The following is a 22,021-nucleotide window of genomic DNA, read 5'->3' as shown; positions in this document are numbered from 1 at the left end:
AAGAAACCCAGATAAACGAGACCTCAAAGTGTTAATCGTTCCATTTAATCCATTTAATCCACCATTCCCTCTACGCTGCGCCTGAGCCTGAGCTTCAATTACCACGCAACGAAACAACTCATAATAAATTAAACTTTCGCGGAAGGAAAAATTTGATCGAGCTCGATTTCAGGACCAGGATGTTACGACGGAATCTGAAGAACGAGTTTCATTACTTGGCTTCGAGCCTCCCCCTTTTTTGGGGGAGGGCACACACAGCAGGATTCTAAAACAATGTGATCCACGATGGGATAAATGGGTCAATAGGCGAGGAGGGAGAGGGAGGGGGAAGGAAACGCGTGCAGAACGTGGAACACGCCGAACTGACCGAGTTCTTGGGAGGTAAGGCAGGTAAGGTGCACGGATCGATAGGAAATTCTTGACTCAGAAAATTTACAATGTCAGCGGGAGAAGCCTCTGGCGAGTGGGTGTCTCGAGTGGGTAAAGGGAGCCATCGCGAGGATAAGCTACTCCTCGTGGTTTGGCCCGGTTGTCGACCGGCGTGCTGCAAGGGGACACTTGTCACTCTCCTCCTCTGTTCTGTTATCGGCCGGGGTACACGGTCGAGGACAGGCCGATAAAACGATGGACGAGGCTTTTCTGTCTCGTCGATTGTCGTGAAAAATATATCTCACGATTCTCTATTATGATATAAGAGAATGTGGAAATCAATACAGGGAATAAATCTGCACGAATGTTATGAGAGAATTAATTTAATACGTACGTAATTTTTTAATATTGCGAAAAGAATATTGTCGTTCAAACGTGATAAAGATCGAGATACTCGATATATTTTCTTTTCTAGAATTTTTCTTGTTCGCGAAAATTTTGTGGATTTTGTGTGGAGGAGAATATAATCCGAGAGAGAAAAATTTTGCATTTATTTTTTTCCCCAATTTCTTGCGGTATTGAAATGTTTATTCGATAATTTTTTTTTCAGAGACATAATATTCACAGTACACGACTGACTTTATTCTACTTGTGCAACCGATATATCCCTTATTATTAAAATTCTTAATTAATTAAAAATAATTTATTCTCGAATAATTAATCGATTGGAGAAAAATCAAAATAGAAAAATTAATAAAACACGTCTAAGAATCGATCGATAGAGGGATATTTATAACATTGCGAAATATCTTTCAACGCCATTCTTTGTCGCGTGTTAACGTGGCAAAGTGATAACACAAGTGTCTGGTGCCAAATGGATAAAAGCAGGGAAGAATGATTCGAGTATTTCGAGTTCGATCGGAGAGAGGAAGGCATATGAAAGTCGGCCCGTGAAGATCGTCTTCCATTCGTTTCTATCCTCCCCTCCCCCTTCAAAGATTCCTATCCGCAAAGTGGATTGTGCTTATGCATTTTCGATCCTGTTCGAATTGAAATTTGGCCCGACTTTCTTACCATCTTGCGTTCGACATGTTTGACAGATTGGATTGCGATTATTACATTACGAAAAGTGGACGAAAGATTTATTCAAGTCGGAATTTAGCGAATATGGATCGAAAGATTAAAGATTATTAAGTTAATTCCTATTCCAGTTGAAAATTTATATATATCTAGATCGATATTTCACTTTGATTCGAGATTTTAGAGAATAGGCTCAGTTGGAGCGAGGTTCGAGGGTTGGAATTTGAAGGTTTTTTTGGGGGGAGGAATATAGCAATGTCTCTGCACACGTACGTGCTTCGGGTTTGTCGAGGCGTGCGCGAAATGCGGGAAAGCAGCCGAAAATTCCTCGTTGGTATTCTCACATTCCTGGTTATGCAGAATCTTGAACAGCGTTTAGAGTGGGTTAAGGGATTAAAGGGTTAGTTTGTTTGGCAGATCAGTTGAATTTTTTGAAATTAAAGGGGATTCGTGACGGCAAAAATGATTGGACAATTGGCATTTTTGGTACTTATTTTAAGTTATTCGAAAGAAAAATATTTTTAATACCCATCTTTAAAAATAATTATTTTATAAAACTTTATTTCCGATTATTCAGTGGAATAAGTTTCAAACTCTTCCAGAATTTCTTCAACAAGAAATTTCTTATTTCTGATCGATCACGTCGATCGATCAAAGAAACGAGAAATAAAACTACCGCAAAAGTACAGCCAAGAGATATCGCTCATCTTTAAAGAACCTAAGATAAATTCCTACACGATAATAAGAATCGAGATAACTTTAACAACTTTTCGAATAAATAGAAAAGAAAAAATAAATTCACCATGTGATTATTAATTTATTTGATATTTTGCAACAGAGACACGCGTCTATGTTGTAACATAGATTGTAAGAAAGAAAAAAAATTCTTTTTATTCATCATTTTCTCGATTCAAATATCTCTTTTTATCGAAGAAGAAAATACGACGAACAAATAAAAATGCTTATCGTCTTAATCGTCTTAATCGTGATATTTTCTAAGATATGTTCTTCTGTCAGACAATTTTAAATCGAAAAAAGAGAAGAGTTTCAGTATTGAAATATTTTTGTCGCTTTTCTCATTTTTCTTCTCATTCCCTTTTTTTTTTTCTTTATTATTACATCAAAAGGGGATCGGTGAATTAAATCACAAGAAGAAGAAATTTCAAAAGAGAAATCGATACTTTGGATTCCTTTATCGAAGTCTTGTCCTTATTCTTCTTTCTTGGAGTAATTTTAAAACGGTAATTCAGTTCCTCAAAGAAAGTATAATTGAAATGGTCAGGTATGGGAACAAAGGTAATTATCGAAGGTATAATTAATTGTCGATAATCTACGGATAGACGTGATAGGAAATTCAATTTCTTAACGATTTAACGATTTCTTCCTTCCTTTTGTAATAACTTTTACAAATTTTACGGAATAAATTATTAAGAAAAATTGGAATAAAACATTTTCTTTATTTACGAAATACAGTCAAACGAACTTTATATCGAAATCGAGATAAAATAAAATAAATAAAACAAAAATATGAAATTATTAAACTCAGCACGAAAAATATTTCTTTCCTTTTTTCCAATCGATTTCAATCGTTCTAAAAATAAGATCTCAAAATATTTTCTATAAAAGAAACTTACAAAGTTTTATTATTTCTATTATTTTAATTATATATCAAATATTTATCGAATAATAAGAAATGCGATATTTTTCATTATTAATATTCCTTGGATATTTTAATCCATATTTATAGAAAGAGAAATGCGAAATAATTTATGAGGAGAAAAAATTATCCGCTTTTATAAAACGTTATTAAGTACAGATTTAGATAGCTCGAGGAAAAAATTTTCCATCGTAGGAAATTGAAATTGGTTTCACTCCCATCTGTCGAAGAACTCGATGGCTCGTGCTTTTCTTCGAGTGAGTCTCGAAACAGTAATCCGGCGTGCAATGGCAAATGACGGGATGCCGGCGATATTTAAAACTTTTCCTCTCGCGTCTGATTTATTATTTCTCATTCACCGCGCATCGCTGATTCAAAGAAGTGGAATTTAACGCGAGAGGGAAGCAAATGCGCGCGCCACGGGCTTGCATTTTCAATTTCCATCTCTTGAAAATCAAGCCTTTCGACTCGTGCCACTGAAGTAATTCAGAGCGTTAAATTCAGTGTCGGCGCGATTACTTGTTACATCACGAGCATCACTTTCCACAGTATCGCGATCTTAATCAGAAGCTAATATTTTTTCCTATCCTTCTCGAATTGTAAACGTATCTTGTTTCTCTCTTTATATTTTTGGAGAATTATTTGGTAAAAAGTTGACATATTTGTAAAAAATGTAACATTTTACACTTTCTTCTATAAAGAATTATTTTCGTACGAAATTATTTTATCTCTTAATATATATATATTTAAATACTTTACAAATTTTTTTTCTGCCAAATTATAATATTTAATATTTTGCATATATTCGATAAAGTTATTGTTTTCTTTTTTTTATACTATAAATGTAGATACAATTTTGAAGGATTATTATTACGATTGTATTTCAATTTTCAAGAGAGAGAGAGAGAGAAAGAGAAAGGAAAATGTTGGAATACATCCCAAGCGAGAAACATCTCAACGTTATTCCGTATTTAAAGGGATGATTTTCGAAACGAATCGACAGAGACACACCCCTTTTCGGACAAAACGTCGATTTCGCGCTTCGAGAGAAAGAAAACTCGTCTCTTCCTCCTTCCAGATACTGAGAATCGAGTCGAATCGAGGAAATGAGATCCGACTGCAACGCGTTGAAAAAGGAGAACGGTACATCTTCGCGGCCGTTATCAGCCGAGATAAAACGGCAAAGTAAAGTCTGCGGCGATAAGCTGTTGCGGATCGCAGTGACGATAATTTTCTTCGAGCGAAAGTAAGAAAATTCTGGTTAAGAATTACGCTAACGTAATGATGATATTCGTCTTGCCTATTTATTGCATCCTATTTCTTTGATACCGTAATTTTTAACGTATATATATATATAGAAACGTGGATAATTTGAAAGCAAATGAACTAACGTTCGACGATGAAACGAGCTCCGTTCGAGAAATGGAAACGTGTCTGAAGGAATACTTTATCGAGCAAACAATAATTTTCTCTTCTTCGCTTGTATGTTTTTTTATTACCACCATGATTGTAAGAATACATAACTTTCTTATTTCTCTTGTTTCTCTTATAATTCAATTGATTATTTTGTTTTTCTTTTATTGATATTTGACGTATCTTTCGAGATTCGAGAGATAATTAACACGCGACGAAAAGAATTTAGATCGAAGAGGGGGTTTGATTCCCACGCGATTTCTCGTATTACAATTTTCGAACAACGGATTTCAAGTTGGAAAACGTTTGTATATGCTTGTTTTTTTCATCGGTATTGAAATCTAGACTCACGCCGCGTAACAGGGTCACATAATAAATATATACGATTACTCTCTTATGCTTGTGACGTACGTAGCCATTTGACCGACTTTGCGTATCCCATGCAAATTTCTCCCCTATTGCTATCCACAAATTGAAATTGATATTTTATACTATTACACAATGTTAATTTATTAATGCATGCGATAAAATAAAGATCGAATAGAGATTTAAAAGTAAAAAACAAAAAAAAATTTATTTATTATCCTGAAAGATATCAAGAATATTCTTCTCGAAATACGACGATGTTAAATAATCGAAAGAATATTTTCGATATTTGATTTGGATATATAATCTTATTAAAGGAATTATTTAGAGATTATTTTTGTGATCAGAGTAAAAGAGAAAAAAGGGAAGTACATCGATGCGTATGAAAATGGAAGCAGTGCAAATCGATGAAATATCTGCTCCAAAACTGTCATCGTAGACTAGTTTCTTTTGGTTGTATGCATGTATTTTTTTGTACGTCGCGCCATGTGTTCCAATAATAGAAATAGAAGTAGAAATGAGGATTCCATAAAAAGAAAAATTCAGAAAATTTTCCACAAAAGCGAAGAGAGCTTTGAAAGCTTGTCTTCGTATTTTTCGAAGTCCTTAATTGTCCACGAGATAGAAAATAATCAGAAATAATTAAATTGAATAACATGTTATTTCTTTGTTAGATATTCTTTATTTTATTTGAATCGTATATAAAAAAAAAACATGGTCGTTATCTTTGGAAAATGATATATCTTTCTGGAATACTTTGTGAAACACCTGAGGGGAAAATTTGTTAAGGACGTAAAAGGAAATTTCACAGAAATTGTATTTCGCGTGGAAATATTATTTGCTATCTGTGTTTTCTATTACGTAAACACACGTAAATAAATTGATCTCCATTTTACATATAGAAAGATCCAAGAATTTTTAAAAGAAACATTTTCAGATTAGTGCGTATCTTTGAAAAATCATGCTGCTTTTCCGCTTTTGAAAAGGAAATTTGTCGAAGGTATTAAAGAGATTTTTAAATGAGAATAATAATATCGAAAAATATCACTTGTTATATCTGAATTCTTGAAAAGAAAACGAAAAGAAAAAAGACTGGTGAAATATCTGGCACGGGATAAATCAATTCGAAGGATGATAAGATAAATGAATATAATTTTAACCTAAAAAGTATATAGGAAGACATAAATCTACCAACTGGAACAGTTTGTTTCCCGAATACAGATTCTCCCAGTGAAAAGCGCAAAGTTTAAGAGAATACTTTGTAGTCGAACAAGTTTCCTGATACCTATTAAAATTTATAATGATTCAAAAAAAAAGTTAAGCAAGATTTCTAACGAATAATAACAAAATAAATTTAACGTTTTGATAAACAAAAATATTTATTCATTTAATCATCGTGGAATTCATTTACGAATTATTATCGCTATTTTAACATATCCTCGCAATTTATCCCTTTGCAATATATAAATATCCATCTAGTTCACATCATGCATCGCGAATATCATTCATCCGTATTACAATTATCTGTGCAAATGTTCTTGCCGGTACGATCTTTTGTTAATTATATTTGTTAATTTATACCTGACATCGCGGTGTAACCTCATAACTACAATTCAACGGATTCCACGAATTTCGTTTTACACGTGGCAAACTTGGTTGCATTTGTCCGCCAAGGACACGTGCCTCCCTCGAATTGGGTTGTCCCAAATTAAATCGAGACGCGCCACTTAAATGAATTTTATAGACGGTCAAACCGTGGAATCGAATATATATATATATAGAGAGAGAGGAAATATCGATTGAAACTTCGATGTGAAAAATCAAAATTTACGAGTACGTATTTTTAAAGTGATCTGAAATTGATCTAGATCTATAATAAGATCTTATCGATACCGAATATTTATTTAGTAAATTTAACAAATACTTTAAAAAATATTCAAATAATCAAAGTGTTAATATAATTCTCATTTCAATAGAAGCAAATATTATAGAAGGGGATATGCGTTTCTTTTAGCGATGTTAAAGGGGTTGGAAAAAAGAAAGGAGAGCGAATTACTTGCGAATTGCGATTAATAGAAAGAAAAAGAAACGTGGATCCTACAGTATCAGCTCTGAGAATCGTTGTTCGGGATAGAAAATGAAGGATGATGCAACGATTATGATAATTGAGCCGAGAACGTTAAACGTCGAAGTACTGTTAAATCGTTTCCTCTAGTTGCACGCTTTCGAGGAATGTTTCTGTTGATTAGCGATAATATTTGAGTCCTCTTTCAATAATTTAATTAATAATTAATTAATAATTAATATTCGTGTTCTATAAATCTGAAAATGTATACAATATTTTTGTGAATTGTTAATTTATTTTTCTAAAATTTCTACGCTTTACTTATCTTTTATTTGTGCAAAAAATTTATTTAATATCTTTTATATTTTAATTTGCAGATTTTGAAGAATTTCATTAACAATGTTTGCACAATGCACGAGATATAGGATAACTGGAGCAAAATTTTATGAATAATCTACGATGTTAATTTTATTAAGTACACGTATAAAATATCTTTGAAACTGCTATGCCGCGTCATGATCACGTAGGATCGGATAAAAAACAAATTTTCTGCAAAGTATTTTCGCGAGAACAAATTTGCATTGAACCGTCTCCATTCGTCAATGGAAATATGTTGAACGAAAAACGGCGAAAGTTAAACAATTGGTAAACTAGGTTATTCCAATATACACGTCTTAAATATTAATTTTATAAGACGAGTAAAAAGAAAAAATATATATATATATTCTCGTATAATTTTTTAATTTATTAACGTACGTATCAGATTATACCGAGATCAATTACGCGAGATAATCTAAATTTATACAAACTGGTATAAAAGTTTTTTCAAAATGATTCAAATAAAGATATAATTAGATTCGCAATTAAAATTTAAACGGATAGGAAAATTTCATCCTTAATTTGACCTTAAGCGCGTACTTCGTATAATTTCGCGATTGCACGAACGCGAAAGAGGAGTGTAAGGAAATGACTTTGCGAAACCGTCCACGTTACTCCACGGATTTTTCTTCTTTCCTTTTCTTTTTTTCTTCTCCCTTTCTTTTTCTCAAAGGAAGCCGTTTAATTCTTTCAACGATGTCCGATGCGACGTTTTATGGAAAGCAGTAAAATTTTTATTATTATTCCAACGTGAACGTTATAAGATCGTTTCTCGAGGAAAATTTACGTGACGTATTACGGGGATGACGAAATACGTATGTATTAACTCGAACTCGCACGCGATATTAATTTTTGTTAGTTTATAAATTAAAAAAAAATCAAATAAATTCGATTCTTCATAATATCTTCAACTTTATTTCATTTTTTTTTTAAATTAATATCGTACGTAGAATAAATTATACGAATGAATAATTTCGAACAAATTTCTTTTTCTCTTTTCCACCAAGTGGAAAGCCTTTATCTTTCGGTTCCTCTTTATGACATTTACAGTTCAGGTATCATAAAAAGGAAAAAATAATAAAAAGAAGAAATAATCCCCAAACGAAAAAAATCCTTCTCAATCTGCCATGAAAATGTCACGCGTAAAAAAAGCGTGGAATAAAACGAGCAAAAAGATCATATTATTCCCCCATACAAGTCCATAAATCAATTCCTCAAATCCTGACTCAAGAAGAGACTCGTAAATGTTCGCGAGGCGCGAGATACGTAATCGAGAAACTCCTCGAGACACGCTTTCCGATTCCCACGATAGGATGCAAAGTGGAAAAGTGACGAGGCAGAAAAGTCTCTTTCTTTTTTTTCTCTTTTTTTTCTACGCCAAAAATCAAAGCGATCGATATCGTCGAAACGATAAATCAAATTCTCGCAGCGTGTTGCCTGTTAAAAAAGGGATTCCCAAGTTTTTCCTGTCGATTTTTCCCTGTCGTTTCACCGATCGGGGCGATCAAAGGAAAATTTTTTTCCCTCCCCCCCAATAGAGCCGATAGAACTAAAAATAACAGACGGAAAATAATTTGGCGAGCCTGTCAACTCTCGGTCGATATAAACTATCCTATCACGAGATTGAAATTGAAAATATGGAGATTTTTCACAACTCTTACAGATCTATTCATCGTTCGCGATATCGATCTGATGAATCGAGTGATTGAAATTGTCGGTAAACATTTCAGTCAATTAGTTACTCAAAACTCTTTTTCTGTGAATCTCGTCAACTTAATCATTTTTGCTGTGATTTTTATTGGAGCAAGGGCCGGCCGATAGCACAGAGATCATAGAGATTGTTTTAATTTCGAGGGGGGAATTAATGATGAGGATAATCGATGGCGTTGTTCACATTGCTAAGAGAAAATCAAATCGTGCACGAAAAAAAAAGAAAAAGAATCAAATTTATCGATTCGATGGAAATTCTATTGTTACATAAGTTTGAAAATATGTCTTTCAAATTTTCAAACGACGTGTAGTACGATTTTTAAAAATTCGTACGATTTAAAGAAAACAAAAAATAAACTTATACCGCTCTTTAGGAAACTTTTTCTAAACTTTTTCTTTCTTAAATAGCAGCACGAAACATTCCGTCTTAATCGTACAGCGACCTACTTGAAAGACAGCCCGAAGGTATATAGTCTCTTATCGACTATTGCATTTAAATCCAGGGTCTCCTTCTTTAAATAAAATCCTTCCTATTTCACATTATTCCTGTCAAAAAGGAAAAAGAATACGTCACAATCCGACGATTGCCATTCCATCTCAATATCCCTTAATTACAATCTACGTCGAATACATTCAAGGAAATTAGCAATTACCATTCCGGCGGAGTCCACTAGTCCAATTTTTCGCAATTCACCTCGTTGTTTGTGCCCCTCTCACCCGTCTCCTCCCGCGACGACCGATCATCCCCGTTCCAAAAGATCTTGCCCGTGGTGGAATTATCGGTTTTCGAGATTCAGGGCGCGATAAAGGGCGCGCGAATTTACGAGCGATACGGTTGATTTATTCGTTGGCAAATTGCGTCGATAACGCGGCCGTGTTGCATCGAGCACCGATCGGGACCAAGATCGCTCGTTAGCGAGCATCCTTTCAATTACGCTTAGTCGCGGCGCAACATTATCGGCTGTCGCGACGGATGGAAAGGTGAAAAGGACCGCGAGTATTTCTTTCCTCTCTGCGGATCCTTGTTGTAATTTATAACTTTATTGTAGCGGAGCGAGTGATTAATGATCGCCGGCCACGAGGGAGAGGGGCTCCTTCCGATATTTGTATAATCCGGGTTATAATTTCGTTTTTGAGTTTTTTTTTGGTTCCTTCGCTGTTGATACCGTCGTGGATTGATGCAAAATGGAAACGGAAAGTTCGATAATCTTGAATGTATTAATGTGTTAATAAGAGCGAGGGAAAGAGGCGATTCTTTCTTACTTTTTCTTTTAGAGAAATACGATGCACGCGCGCGAGTACGTATACGCCAGCGTAGGATGTTTGAAGATTGATTATCCGTGAAAGGATTTATGCTTTCAGGATTGTTTATTCGCGTTGAAAGAGGGAGAAATATTATAGTTTCGTTCGTGAATAAGTTGTAAAAGTGTATTGGAATATTTATTTGAGGATGGAGAGAAGTTTAAATACTCGTTAAAAAATCAATTATCACTGACTAAATTTTTATTGTGTTTGACATTGTATTTAATGCCATCGAATAAAATTACCGCTTTGTTTGCTCTTGTACTTTATATTTGTTTAAAATAATAATATCGATTAATAGACTGTTTTCAGAGAAAATTTTATTTCTTATTTGTCCCGTTTCTTTGCGCATTCGTCCACAAAATAAATAAGAAAAAACAAATGATAAAATAAAATTATCGTAATACGATAATAATAATTAAATAAAAATAATTTTCATTCTTCAGTTCACTTTTCAAAATATAGCGGGAACGAATCCATCGAATCGGTTGGCTTTCAGATAATAAAATTCCCATTTCTATTCTTTATCCTGCCCTTATTACTTTATACTAGACAATGTCGTCGAACAAAAATTCCAGTTCGAACGATAATTTACTTTAACGTTTGTAATTCATTCGGTCAACTTCTTGTACAGCAACAAGCCATTATTATTTAACTATCGTTAAACTTTATTCTCCAACTCTCGAAAATCTCATTCTATCCATTCCGAAATCTCTTAACTCGCCCTCCCTATTTGTTTGCAATTTAATTTCGTTGCGAATTCCCATCGCTGCGAATTCGGTTTCGCGCTTACAGGATCAAACTTTGCCCGCCTCCTCTTCTCTCCCGACGAGGACACGACACAAAGGCATCGACAGGCGAATAAAGTTGGCGAATAAAGGGAGGGTAAAGTTCGAGGCAAGATTGCGCGCGGGAGTGGTAAACAGGGGAATACAGGTGTCCCCGTTTCCATAACGTTCGATTTCCGGATTGTTATCAGCCGTGGGAAGTTTTGCGCCACGGTCCATGCCTTCACGCACGCACACACACGTATATTTCTTAAGCCACGTCGTGTCAACGGCACAACCACCTATCCAAAGGCCTACGCGTCTTGTTCGCACGAAATGAGATATCTTTAAACGAATACATTCCGAATTCTTTATGATTTCTTTATTTTATTCGTTCCTCGATCGCAACTAATATTCGAATTTACGAATAATTTTTTTAATCTTGCTTTTCGAAATATTAAAAGGAAAAAATTTTCGACTCGAGAAAATGAAGCAAAAAAGGGAGAAAACTCGAGAGAAAAGAAAAAAGAAGAAAGAGAACGACAAATTCTCGCCAACAAACGGTCCTTTCCACCGTCGTCCAAGCATCTCCCCTTCATTGGAAACAGATTACCGTCAAAAAATTGGATATTGAGGATGTAAGGTCGTTTGAAAGGAGGAGGAGGGACGGCCGCGCATTCGTTTTAACCGGCGCGAGATTTCCTTTCCGCGAGAAAAGCGAATTCGACGCGCATTTCGCCGTCTATCACCGACAAAGAACCTCCGCCCTGAGATACCTGCCGCGTCTTATCCGCGAAATTCATCCGACAAAACGTGCCAAGCTCGATTTCCCACCCCATTGTGCTTCTATATTCGTAGTTGATGCCAAAAAAAGGCTTGGTGATAAAACGATAAAGCCTAAAGGAGCGGAGAAAATTGTGTGTGTTTGAAAAGGGGGGAGGAGGAAGAAAAAGGGGGAAATAAGGGATCCTCGAGACGGTTTTGAGGCGAGATGAAACTTTATGCTGCACGCCTGTTAACGGTGCTCATTAAGCTCGGAAGCTTTTGTACAAAAAACGAGGGAACGTGTGCAATTGTGATCGAGCGTGAGTTTGACGAGACGGTTGGAAGAATTTAACGAGTCGAGAATCGAGCCCGTTCGAAACTTTGTACGATAGAGATGGATTTTTGGCAAGGGGGTGGTTATTGCTTCGGTGGATTATTTTTTTTTCCAACTTTTACAACTATCTTCTTGTTTCGTCGATTTATATTTTCTTTAATCGCTCTTTTCGTGAAAATTTATTTTAGACAATGAACGTTGGAATATGTCATACGTTTGTTATGTATGTTTTTTTTGAGAAAATAATTTTTTTAAAAGTTCGAAAGTTAAATATATAATTATAATAATTTTTCTACGAGTGTATCGTTGGTCAGCATCGTATTGATTATTAAATTACGGATGACAAAAGAAAATTGAAAAGATGACTCACGCACACACATACACACGCAAGGTACAAAGCGATATGGAAAACTGGGTAGAGGGTGAAAAAAGCAGGGAAGAGGGGTTGGGCAAACAGATTGGAAAGCCAACAAAGTTATCGAACAATGGTAAAGAGAAGCCTGCCAATGGGAAGGGGATGAAAGAACTTTCGTGGAAAGAAGTTGAATAATACTGTGAATAGAAGAAAACCGGGGCAAAGGCGAAGGAAGGAAAATTACAGGGTGATCCGAAGGAGGGATAAGAAATTATTCGAAAGATACGTAAAAATGAATGATGAAAGTGGAGGGAAAGTGAGTGTAAAGAAAAACCGGGCCGTTAAAAATAAACAAACGAAGAAGTAAGAACGATTAATAGAATCAAGCTCAATGAATAAAGAGATAAATGCGGAGAGAAATTGCGAGCGAAATCGGATGAATTTCGGGTAAGAAGAGATCTAGGGGTCACTAAAAAAAAAAATTAGGGGAAAAGCACGAAGATAGATAAGAATCGTGTTTTTCTGTTTGCAATTTAACTCGATTTCGTTGTTTGTTGAAACTTTGCTCAACAAAAGCGTACAACTGTATGATGTTGTTTGACACGGACTGTTTATCTACCATTTCCTCTCGAATTATATAAATTACTTTTATCAATATAGAATATCAATACACTGGACATTTGCGAAAAGAAATCGCATCAAACTACGAAAGATCACGTACGAAATAGTTGGTGAAGACGATTCAACGATTAAAACGTTACGAAATTTTTCCATCTTCCTATAAAAAGATTCGACCAAAATGTCACAACTTTAAATTATACCATTTATCGATCTTTATCGGAAACTTGAAACTTGAAATACTGAAAATGTAAAGTCTAAACTCACCAGCCGTGATATTTGGGAAGGGTTGGCCCGGCAAAGAGGGAGGATGCTCGTCCTCCGGGGACCGTTCCGAGGCGTAACCTTGATCCTGCGGTTCCCCGCCGGCCAGTTTGCTCAACTTCAAATCGATGCACTTGCCGAGCTGCTGCCGATGCCTGACCAACTCGCAATCGGGCTTGTGCACGATCTGCATCAGCAGATCGTTGTCGGCCGCGTCTGGGACGCACGGTTGGGAGGACGAAGAGTTCGTTTCCACGCCCTTCCCACCACCGTTTCTGCTGTCCTGCTTCCGTTTCGGCAGCGTGCCCACCAGATCGAGCTCCGAATTTCGGTGACATCTGTCCTCAAGGGACGTGCCTCGCGTATACCTTCTCGCCGAGTCGCCAGCCAACGTCTCGGCATTCCGATTTCTTCTCACCGAGTCGAAATTACCGTGACGGCATCGCACCAGATCGAGATCGCTCTGCTGATACCTGCAATTATTAGGATAACTTTAGCAGAGACGAGATTTTGCTTAATTTTCAGCTTGATTATTATTCCTTTTGCTCGGTTTAAGGTGTGAATCAAATATTCGTGGGATTATTTGTTAATCTCGATAAAAATTATTTTACTACAGTAAGTTTAAACGAACTTCATTCACCCAACACATCAAACTCTCTCTTCGATTAACTCTACGCACAACTATGCTAGCTGTATTTTATTTTAAATTGGAAAATTTTTCTAGTATTCTTTACAGTTCTGGCAAACCTGGGAAAAAATTTCTAGTTTGTTATTACAAATTCATTTAAGATGCAATTTATACTACTGTTTCAACTGTTTCGACACTGGGATATTTAATATTTTGTCCAACATCGTACACGTTTATGCGAATGCCGAGAGGGATGACCGATGGCATACCTCCAAGGATCGTTCTCATCCAAAGAATCTTGGGATCGATGTTTCACGAGGTCCAGAGTCCCAGTTGGCCCCCCGTCTGAGAAATGCACGCCCAATGATCGTTTCTTGTGCGGCAACGTTCCACCAAGATTCCCGCTGATCGTATCCGTCATTACGTTATTATTTTCCTTCGGATCGTCGTCCAACGCGTCCTTGTCGTCCAGATGATTGGGCAACGAGCCACAGAATTTGTATCTGAAAAGAGGCGGACTCACTCACTTTCTCTGTTCTTTTTTCCCAGCGGAGAAAATTTTCAAGCCTTTTTAAGAAAATATATTAAAAGTATATACTTTTTTTGGAACAATAACAACATTGTATATTGCGGAAATATCATATTTTCTATCGTTTTAATTCAAACAGTATCCTTTAATTTGGGGTCGAACGAGAAGGGTAGATGTTGCACGAAAACGCATCGTCCATGTTTGCATAATTTACATAGTTCCGTGTTTGTTCACATTTACTGGATTAGATAACACGTGTACGAGATTTTATCTATATATATATAGTAGGGAAAGTTTAAATTGAAGATTCTTCTTCATTCAAAAATTGGAAGCTCTTCGATTAAAATATTATTCTCTAATTTTTATTCCTTTAAATAATCATTTTCTAAAATGCTCTTCCGCTTCCTGTAATCACGTCCTGAAACAGGTATCGAAACGTTATTTTCGATCAAATTTTCAAAGATAAATTGTCGGAATCTTTCGTTTCGCGTTTAACGTGCAGTGTCTGTCAGCCGTGATGCGCTGTTTCGCAACAACAACGTACAAGCTTCCCCGCCGTTTGCGCGTGACACTGTTTGCAATATTATATTCAAGTATCAAGCGCAAGTATCTACGCGTATCTGCAGTCCTTGGAACAAATTATAACGGGAAGAGATTTTAATCAACCGCGACTTTACGAGCGCTCGTAACAATTTTCCTTTAATACCTCGATAGTTTATCAGTCGATAGTATATTTTTGTATTTTCGAATTTGTGGTTCGGTTTCTTTCTTCAGGTCGTCAAAAAGGTTCGTTTTGGTTATTTATTGCAGCTCAGGCCAAACTTTTTGAAACGTTTAATGTCGATATTATTTTTATTCAGGATTGAAGTTAAAATTTTAATGAAAGCATCTCGTCGATCAATTTTCTCACGCGTTTCTTGGAAATTTTTATTCTTCTCGAGAGAAACGAAGCTTGCGTTTTCTCTGACGTCACGCGCAAAGATGCAAAGAGTCTTTCTTTTCATCCGGATTATTTCTCTTGCCAAGAGGTCAGGGAAAAAGAATTTATATCGTTCAATATCGGTTGCTCAGGTTGAACAACACCACTCACGCAAATGAGATCAAGATTCGAGGGCCTTTTAACCCCTTCTGCCCCTCTCCGTTCATCCCTGTTTCCCTCACAACTCGCATCCGTTCTCGCAAACGAGGATTTAATGGAAACCGCCCCAGTTCCCCGACTGACCGACCTTAAAGGGACTTTAAATTATCTCGCGACCAACGCTGTTATATACGTCGTTGTTGGTTGTTTAAGCAACACGGAACACCGCCTCGTAAACGAGAAATCCCCAGCAAGGAGTCGAGGCTTACGCGCACTGTTTACCTCGATTCATTTACCTTCATTTATTATTATTTGTCGCGTGTGGTTAATTTGGACAAGTTGGTGCATTTACATTCAATTTTCAAATATTATTTGTCATATCGACAGGAGATTTGTTGTATTTTCTTTTCTTCTTTTTGAGTCTTTTATAGATAAGCGACAAATATTCTAGGAAATTGGCATTGATCGAAAAGAATTTTGCGAGTGAAATTATAAATCGTATGAAAGATGATTAATGAGACTATTGATAAATACTCGTTAATTTGAGTAGCTGTTCAATAAACGACTTGTAATTAATTTGATTCGATCGTTGTATTTTCTTTTTTTTAAATATTTTATAAATAAGAAAGAAATATTCGTCCTGAAACGATTAAATACGTTCTGGGAAATTGGCAAAAAAATAGGAAAAAACGAGACTAGACTATTGACAGATACTCGTTAATTTCGAGTTCGTTAACGTTTTGTAGCTTGTACAATAATCGACTTGTAATTAATTTTATAATATTTATACTGGAGATAATTACAACTCTGTAGAATATGGCTATATATGTATATATATTAATCTGTTATCAGCATTCCGCTTCACGAAATTATAATTTATCGTGATCCATATAATCGCTTAGATTTTCTCTCGCTTGATAATCAGAATTGAAAGCTACACGCTTCGAAAAATAATATTTCGATAAATTTATATTTAGAGGTGAAAATATCTTTATTCGATTATGAATCACGGGAGAGAAAAAAAAATATCGAAAAACTAGATTGGTAAAAATTCAACGAATAATTTGTGCAACAAACACGGAGAAACAGAGAAAGATTATTTTTACGGAATGAAAAATACACATCGCCTTTTTATTAATGTAATTTTTTCAAATGAAAATTACCATTGATCATTCACCATTGAAAATCATTAACTTTCATTTCATTGCAATAATATCCATAGAAATTTTTCACGAACCCTCTCACGTTCTATTCGAGCGATCCTGAAAAATTAACAACACTCCGTTCTGTAATAATGGAACAGGTACTCTTCGTTTATTCAGAAATACCACCAACGAATTCCGAATTCTCCGTAAAATCATTCTCAAAATTGAATCTAAATTATAAACCTGTTCGTTAATATAAATAACTTGTTTTTAAAAATTGGAACGAATTTAAACGTGTTAAAGCAATCAAATTAAAAATTATACGTGCATAAATTTTCGTTTCGTTGCTTTACGAAATCTACATACAAGCATATTGTCACAAAGCACAATCTTGGCGTACCACTTGAAATCGTAATTCTGCTAATTACGCATCTCCAAAGACAAACGAATTAACTTCGTTTTTTGTTCCTTTGAACGTCCCATTAAACGTCGTTCCCTTCATCGTGTTATCGGTGTAATCGTCCAACGTAACTAAATATGCCGGTTTAATGCAGCCAGATTTTATTGCGTGGAAGAATTTTGTTGTCGGGACAAAAGGGATTTCATTCGTGCGAAACTACCTGCTATCTTTACCACCTCATCTTCCGGTTGGATTTAATTACGACGCGTTTCCGCCCCAGAATTTTAACTCCTCGCGAATAATGTTCATGGTTTAATAGATATAAACTTGCGTGCGTACCTCTCCCCTCCTTTTCTGGAAGAAACGAACGGGGGAAAAAAAGAAATGGCGATTTCAATCGCGTCGGAACTTAGAAGACGACAGTTCAGCTCGGATCGTTGAACTTTGGGAAAAATTCGACCGCGTTTCTGGAGAAAAAAGAAAAATTTGCGCGAAAGTGAAGTGGAAATTTCAATCACAAGATCGATATCTGTATACAAATTTTTGTGAATATAATTGCTCCAAATCCAACTCAAGTACAAAGTACAAAAGCTCGTACAAACTTTTAATTTTCCCTTGCGAAATTGATTAATCATGGATTAAATAATCGTGAAAACGATCGCTGAATGCTTTGAAGTGATTCAATATACTTTGATTGGCTTTCATTTCGCCGATCACGTTCTTCCCGTGCTAACACGATCGAGACACAGGTTTGACAAGCGCGTTAAACCGGCGTTATACGATTGAACGTAAGGCAAACATTGACTGAATATTAATTAGAATCCTCCTGTTTGGGCCGATACAGTGTGTATCAACAATCTATTCAAGCTCGAGGCGGACACAGCTTAGGAATACGGCGAGGAAGAATCGATCGCTTTCCTCCTTTATCTGTCCTCCGATCGAGCGGAGGATCTTTTGTATCCACCTTGCTTTATCGCTAAATTAAATTCTGTTTGCTCTTGGCAGAGGAGCAAAGGGAGCTCGAAAAGGAATTAGAAACACGAAAAATTACTTAAACGTCTGAGGAACGTTTCTTCGTCCAGACATTTTGGGGAAAATTTATATCGTTGGTTTCAAGAAGTGTTTCAGAATTATTAGAATTTATTAATTTATTATTGCTACTTTCTTCTCGATTCCATATTATTTTCATCCTCTTCTTAGTGATCTTTATCGTTAATATATCGTCTTTCGAGTGAACACGAGTATTTTATCAAGTATATAAATTTAAGTTTCATTTATGAATAATGTATCGTCGGAAATAAAAATTCACTATATTGAATTGTTATTGATATACTAAAAATTACATCGCATTAAATATTGGAGGAAAGCATTTAAGGTAGTAATTAAGATAAATCTTGAAAAAAAAAAAGTTTCTCTAAACCCTTCAAGAAGCAGTAAATACATTAAAGCACGAACTCCATTAGCACTCAATTACTAGCTAATTACACCACTTTACACAGCAAGCTTTAATCACTGTATGCTATCTCAACGATTTGTAAGATCGAAAAAAGAAAAAAAAAAACTTAAAAATACATTGAGAGAGCAGATAAGAACGAATCGAAAGCATTATAAATCCAAAATATACGTTATTGCTTGCTTATTGAAAAATATTTTTGAAACGAAAATTTTCCATAAATTCCAATCCAATAATAAAACATTTTAATTCCATATAATTAAACAAAATTACCACCAATTGTCAATTGTTTTTTCTTTAAAACGATCCTTTCCTATCTCACAAAATCACAATACTCATCAAAAAAAAAAAAACGAAAAAACTACACAAGTCCAAATTCTCCCTTTCACCAATCCACCGACCCGACGAAAAGAAACAAATAAATAAATAACAGTGAAAAGACTCACCTCTCTCTCTGCGCGCTGGAACACGGGACCAATATCTTCCCCATGCTGTTCAACTTCCCTTTCGGATCGCACAAATTGCCGGACGACTGGGTCCTCCGGCCCGTGAGGCCCTTGCCGTTGTGCCTGCTCAGATTCGAGCCCATGTTCGAGCCGTTCTTCTCGAGCTGCGCCTCGGTGTTCGTCCCCTCGACGTTGTTCACGCCATTTCCGGGCGTGTTCTCCTTGTTCGGCCAGTGGTCGGGGTACCCGTCCACGTCCTTGGCATTGACCTTGCAGGATAAGCCGGGTATCGGCGGTGGCGGCCTTGCGCGCTTGCTCCCCGCCTGCAATTGGGGACGGCAGCCTTTACGACGATTGCTCGCCGATTCCCCGCCCAACGAAAGCCTCTGCACTTTCCAACTGTCCTGACCTCCGCTCGCCGGAGGCACGGTTACGACTTCCTCGCCTGCAACAATGACGCAATTCCGCTTTACGCGCCGCTAGCTAGACGTTCAAGGTCCCCGGATATCGGGGACGATCATCGGTTGGTGGGGGGAGCCTCGTTCCTCTCGTTGGCTACGGGATTCTTCGGATTGGATCTGATCGGGAGGTGAAAGAGAAGCGGAAGAGAATTGTGGATTTGATTTCGAGTGGATTGGTTTCGTTGGTATTTTTTTTTTAGTTAGGGAATATCGAGAGTTGGGATTTGGAGGTGCTTTGTGGATTTATTGTAAATTGCTGAGAGAGTATTTTATTTATTTATTTATTTATTTGTTGGTTAGGGTATATTAGGAGATTTAAAGGTGTTTTGTGGATTGATTGTAAATTGTCGAAAGGGTAAGTATTTTCTTTTTGGAATTTTAAAAATTGTAAATTGATTGTAAATTGCTGAAAGAGTAAGTATTTTCTTTTTGGAATCTTAATAATTGGGATTTGGAAATGTTTTGTAGCGTTTGTAGATTGATTGTACATTGCTGGAAGAATAAATTTTTTTTTAGATAGAGAATCTTGAGAGTTGGGATTTGGAAGTGCTTTGTGGATTTATTATAAATTGCTGAAAGAGTAAGTATTTTATTTATTTATTTTTTGGTTAGGGAATATTAAGAGATTTGAAGGTGCTTTGTGGATTGATTGTAAATTATCTAAAGGGTAAATATTTTCTTTTTGGAATCTTAAGAATTGGGATTTGGAAGTATTTGGTATTTATGGATTGATTTAGAGATTCTTGAGTTGGAATTGGATGGATTTGAAAGTATTTTGTATTGTTTGTGAATTAATTGTAAATTTTTGGGATTCTTAAGTTGGAATTGGATGGATTTGGAAATGAATTTGAAGATGTGTGATTATTATTTATGAATTAATTGTGATTATTGTGATTATTGAAATGTTTTGTGTAATTTGTTAACTGATTGGATTAAATTAAGTTTCTAATAGCGAACGTTAAATCTTTTTCTTAAATAGAATATATGAAATGACGATTGTGAGATTTTTTTCCTATAGTTTATGAATTACGTGAGAACGAAAGGAATTTCTTTAAGATGTTAATTTATTCGACAAAAGATTTCATGCACGATCGTTAAGAAACATTGAAATTTTTTTTTTTTTTCTAAAATATTGTATCCACTTGGTATATTAAAGATGATTAATAAAGCTGGGAACCTATTTAGCGTTAATTTACGAGAAACATTCCTTGAATGCTTCATGTCAGTAACAGTGGACTGATTGTTCCTCACAATCTGTTTCGTCGGTATCAAACTCGTTTGGTGCCCTGAATGGGTCTGGATCATAGCCAGCGTTACGATAAGGTCATCGGAGTATGTCGAAGGCTTAATTCCTACTAAAACTGTACTGTTCTTGCTTTATCGCGTATCTACTCCTGTTCAACGCTTAAACATCAACAATTAGAATTTTTATCCAACGATAAAGCATCGCGTAGTTGACGCAAAATTAAACGAAACTTCGATTTTTCATATAAAAAAGAAAAAAGAAAACGTACAAGAATAAGCTAAAGATTTTATCGAAATCAAAATCTGCTGAGAAAATAAAGAAAATCGAAATTTTCCTTTTATCTCTTTATTTTTCAATTGGTTGGTCAAGATGCAAGGCAGAATCAAATTGTTCATGGCGTTTAAGACGGTGCAGAGATTACGAGTGGGTCCCAGTGACCCAGTGACCTGCATTTTTTCTTGGAAATTATCACGATTTTCTAAGAATTATGCACTAAGTTTTTCCAGGAATCGCGACTTTCACTTGTCCGGAGGATCGAGGTAGATCAGTGGAGAGATTCGAATTTAGATATTGGAGATTATCTTTCTCTTTATTTTATACACTTCAATTTTCTCTTTATATATATATATTTATCTTAAATTTTAAAGTTTAATCGAGTTTCAGATAGCGAGATAAATCATAAATTGCACGTATATATATGTTAAATAACATTCGAATATACGAATGTTTACTTATTTCTTTTCGATTTGATACGAATAATTTTCGAGTAACCGTAATTAAATAAATTGTCAAATAAAGTTTACGAATAATAGGGAGAAGAGCGAGAGAGAAGCATATCGAGATAAATTAATTATTCAGCTTTCTTTAATGACCCCATTCTCGTTTGGAAGATCTCGCATAAAGGTAAACGCTTTAACGAGATGCGCCAGTAGGCGTTTGGTAGATTTTTCGTCTAAAAAACGAGAAGAGAATTGTTATGAAAAACGAGAGAGGGAATAGAATTTTTAACCGAGAGCCGTAAAAAAATAATACGACTAAAAAGTTAGAGTAGATCATAAATTATCATTGTAATATTTCATAATTGAGAATGAATCATGATTCCTTAATTTTTCAATGATTGCATTTTAATTGTATTATTTTTGAATGTAAATTTATATTCATATTTAATGACAAATTAGAAACAAAATTTGTT

The 22,021-nt window shown here is 35.5% G+C and overlaps 1 protein-coding gene across 8 annotated transcripts in view; it reads right to left on the bottom strand.

Moving 5' to 3' along the window:
• The window catches only part of LOC107995644 (uncharacterized), a 148,070-nt gene that overhangs the window by 22,021 nt on the left and 104,028 nt on the right, over positions 1 to 22,021 (bottom strand). For all 8 annotated transcript variants that reach the window (XR_009829517.1, XR_009829518.1, XM_017053279.3 and 5 more), the window contains 3 exons: positions 19,123 to 19,567; positions 14,341 to 14,574; positions 13,447 to 13,916 (listed from right to left, as the gene is read on the bottom strand). Coding sequence is in view for 6 of the 8 variants with exons in the window: in XM_017053279.3 (XP_016908768.2) it covers positions 13,447 to 13,916; positions 14,341 to 14,574; positions 19,123 to 19,567 (1,149 nt within the window). In the remaining 2 variants the exon portion in view is untranslated. The remainder of the gene's footprint in view (positions 1 to 13,446; positions 13,917 to 14,340; positions 14,575 to 19,122; positions 19,568 to 22,021) is intronic.

Source organism: Apis cerana, linkage group LG4 (assembly GCF_029169275.1).
Source record: "Apis cerana isolate GH-2021 linkage group LG4, AcerK_1.0, whole genome shotgun sequence".
In the NCBI taxonomy this organism is placed as follows: Eukaryota; Metazoa; Arthropoda; class Insecta; order Hymenoptera; family Apidae; genus Apis; species Apis cerana.
The sequence above is the reverse complement of the archived record's forward strand: the minus strand, read 5'-3'. Positions and strand labels throughout refer to the sequence as shown.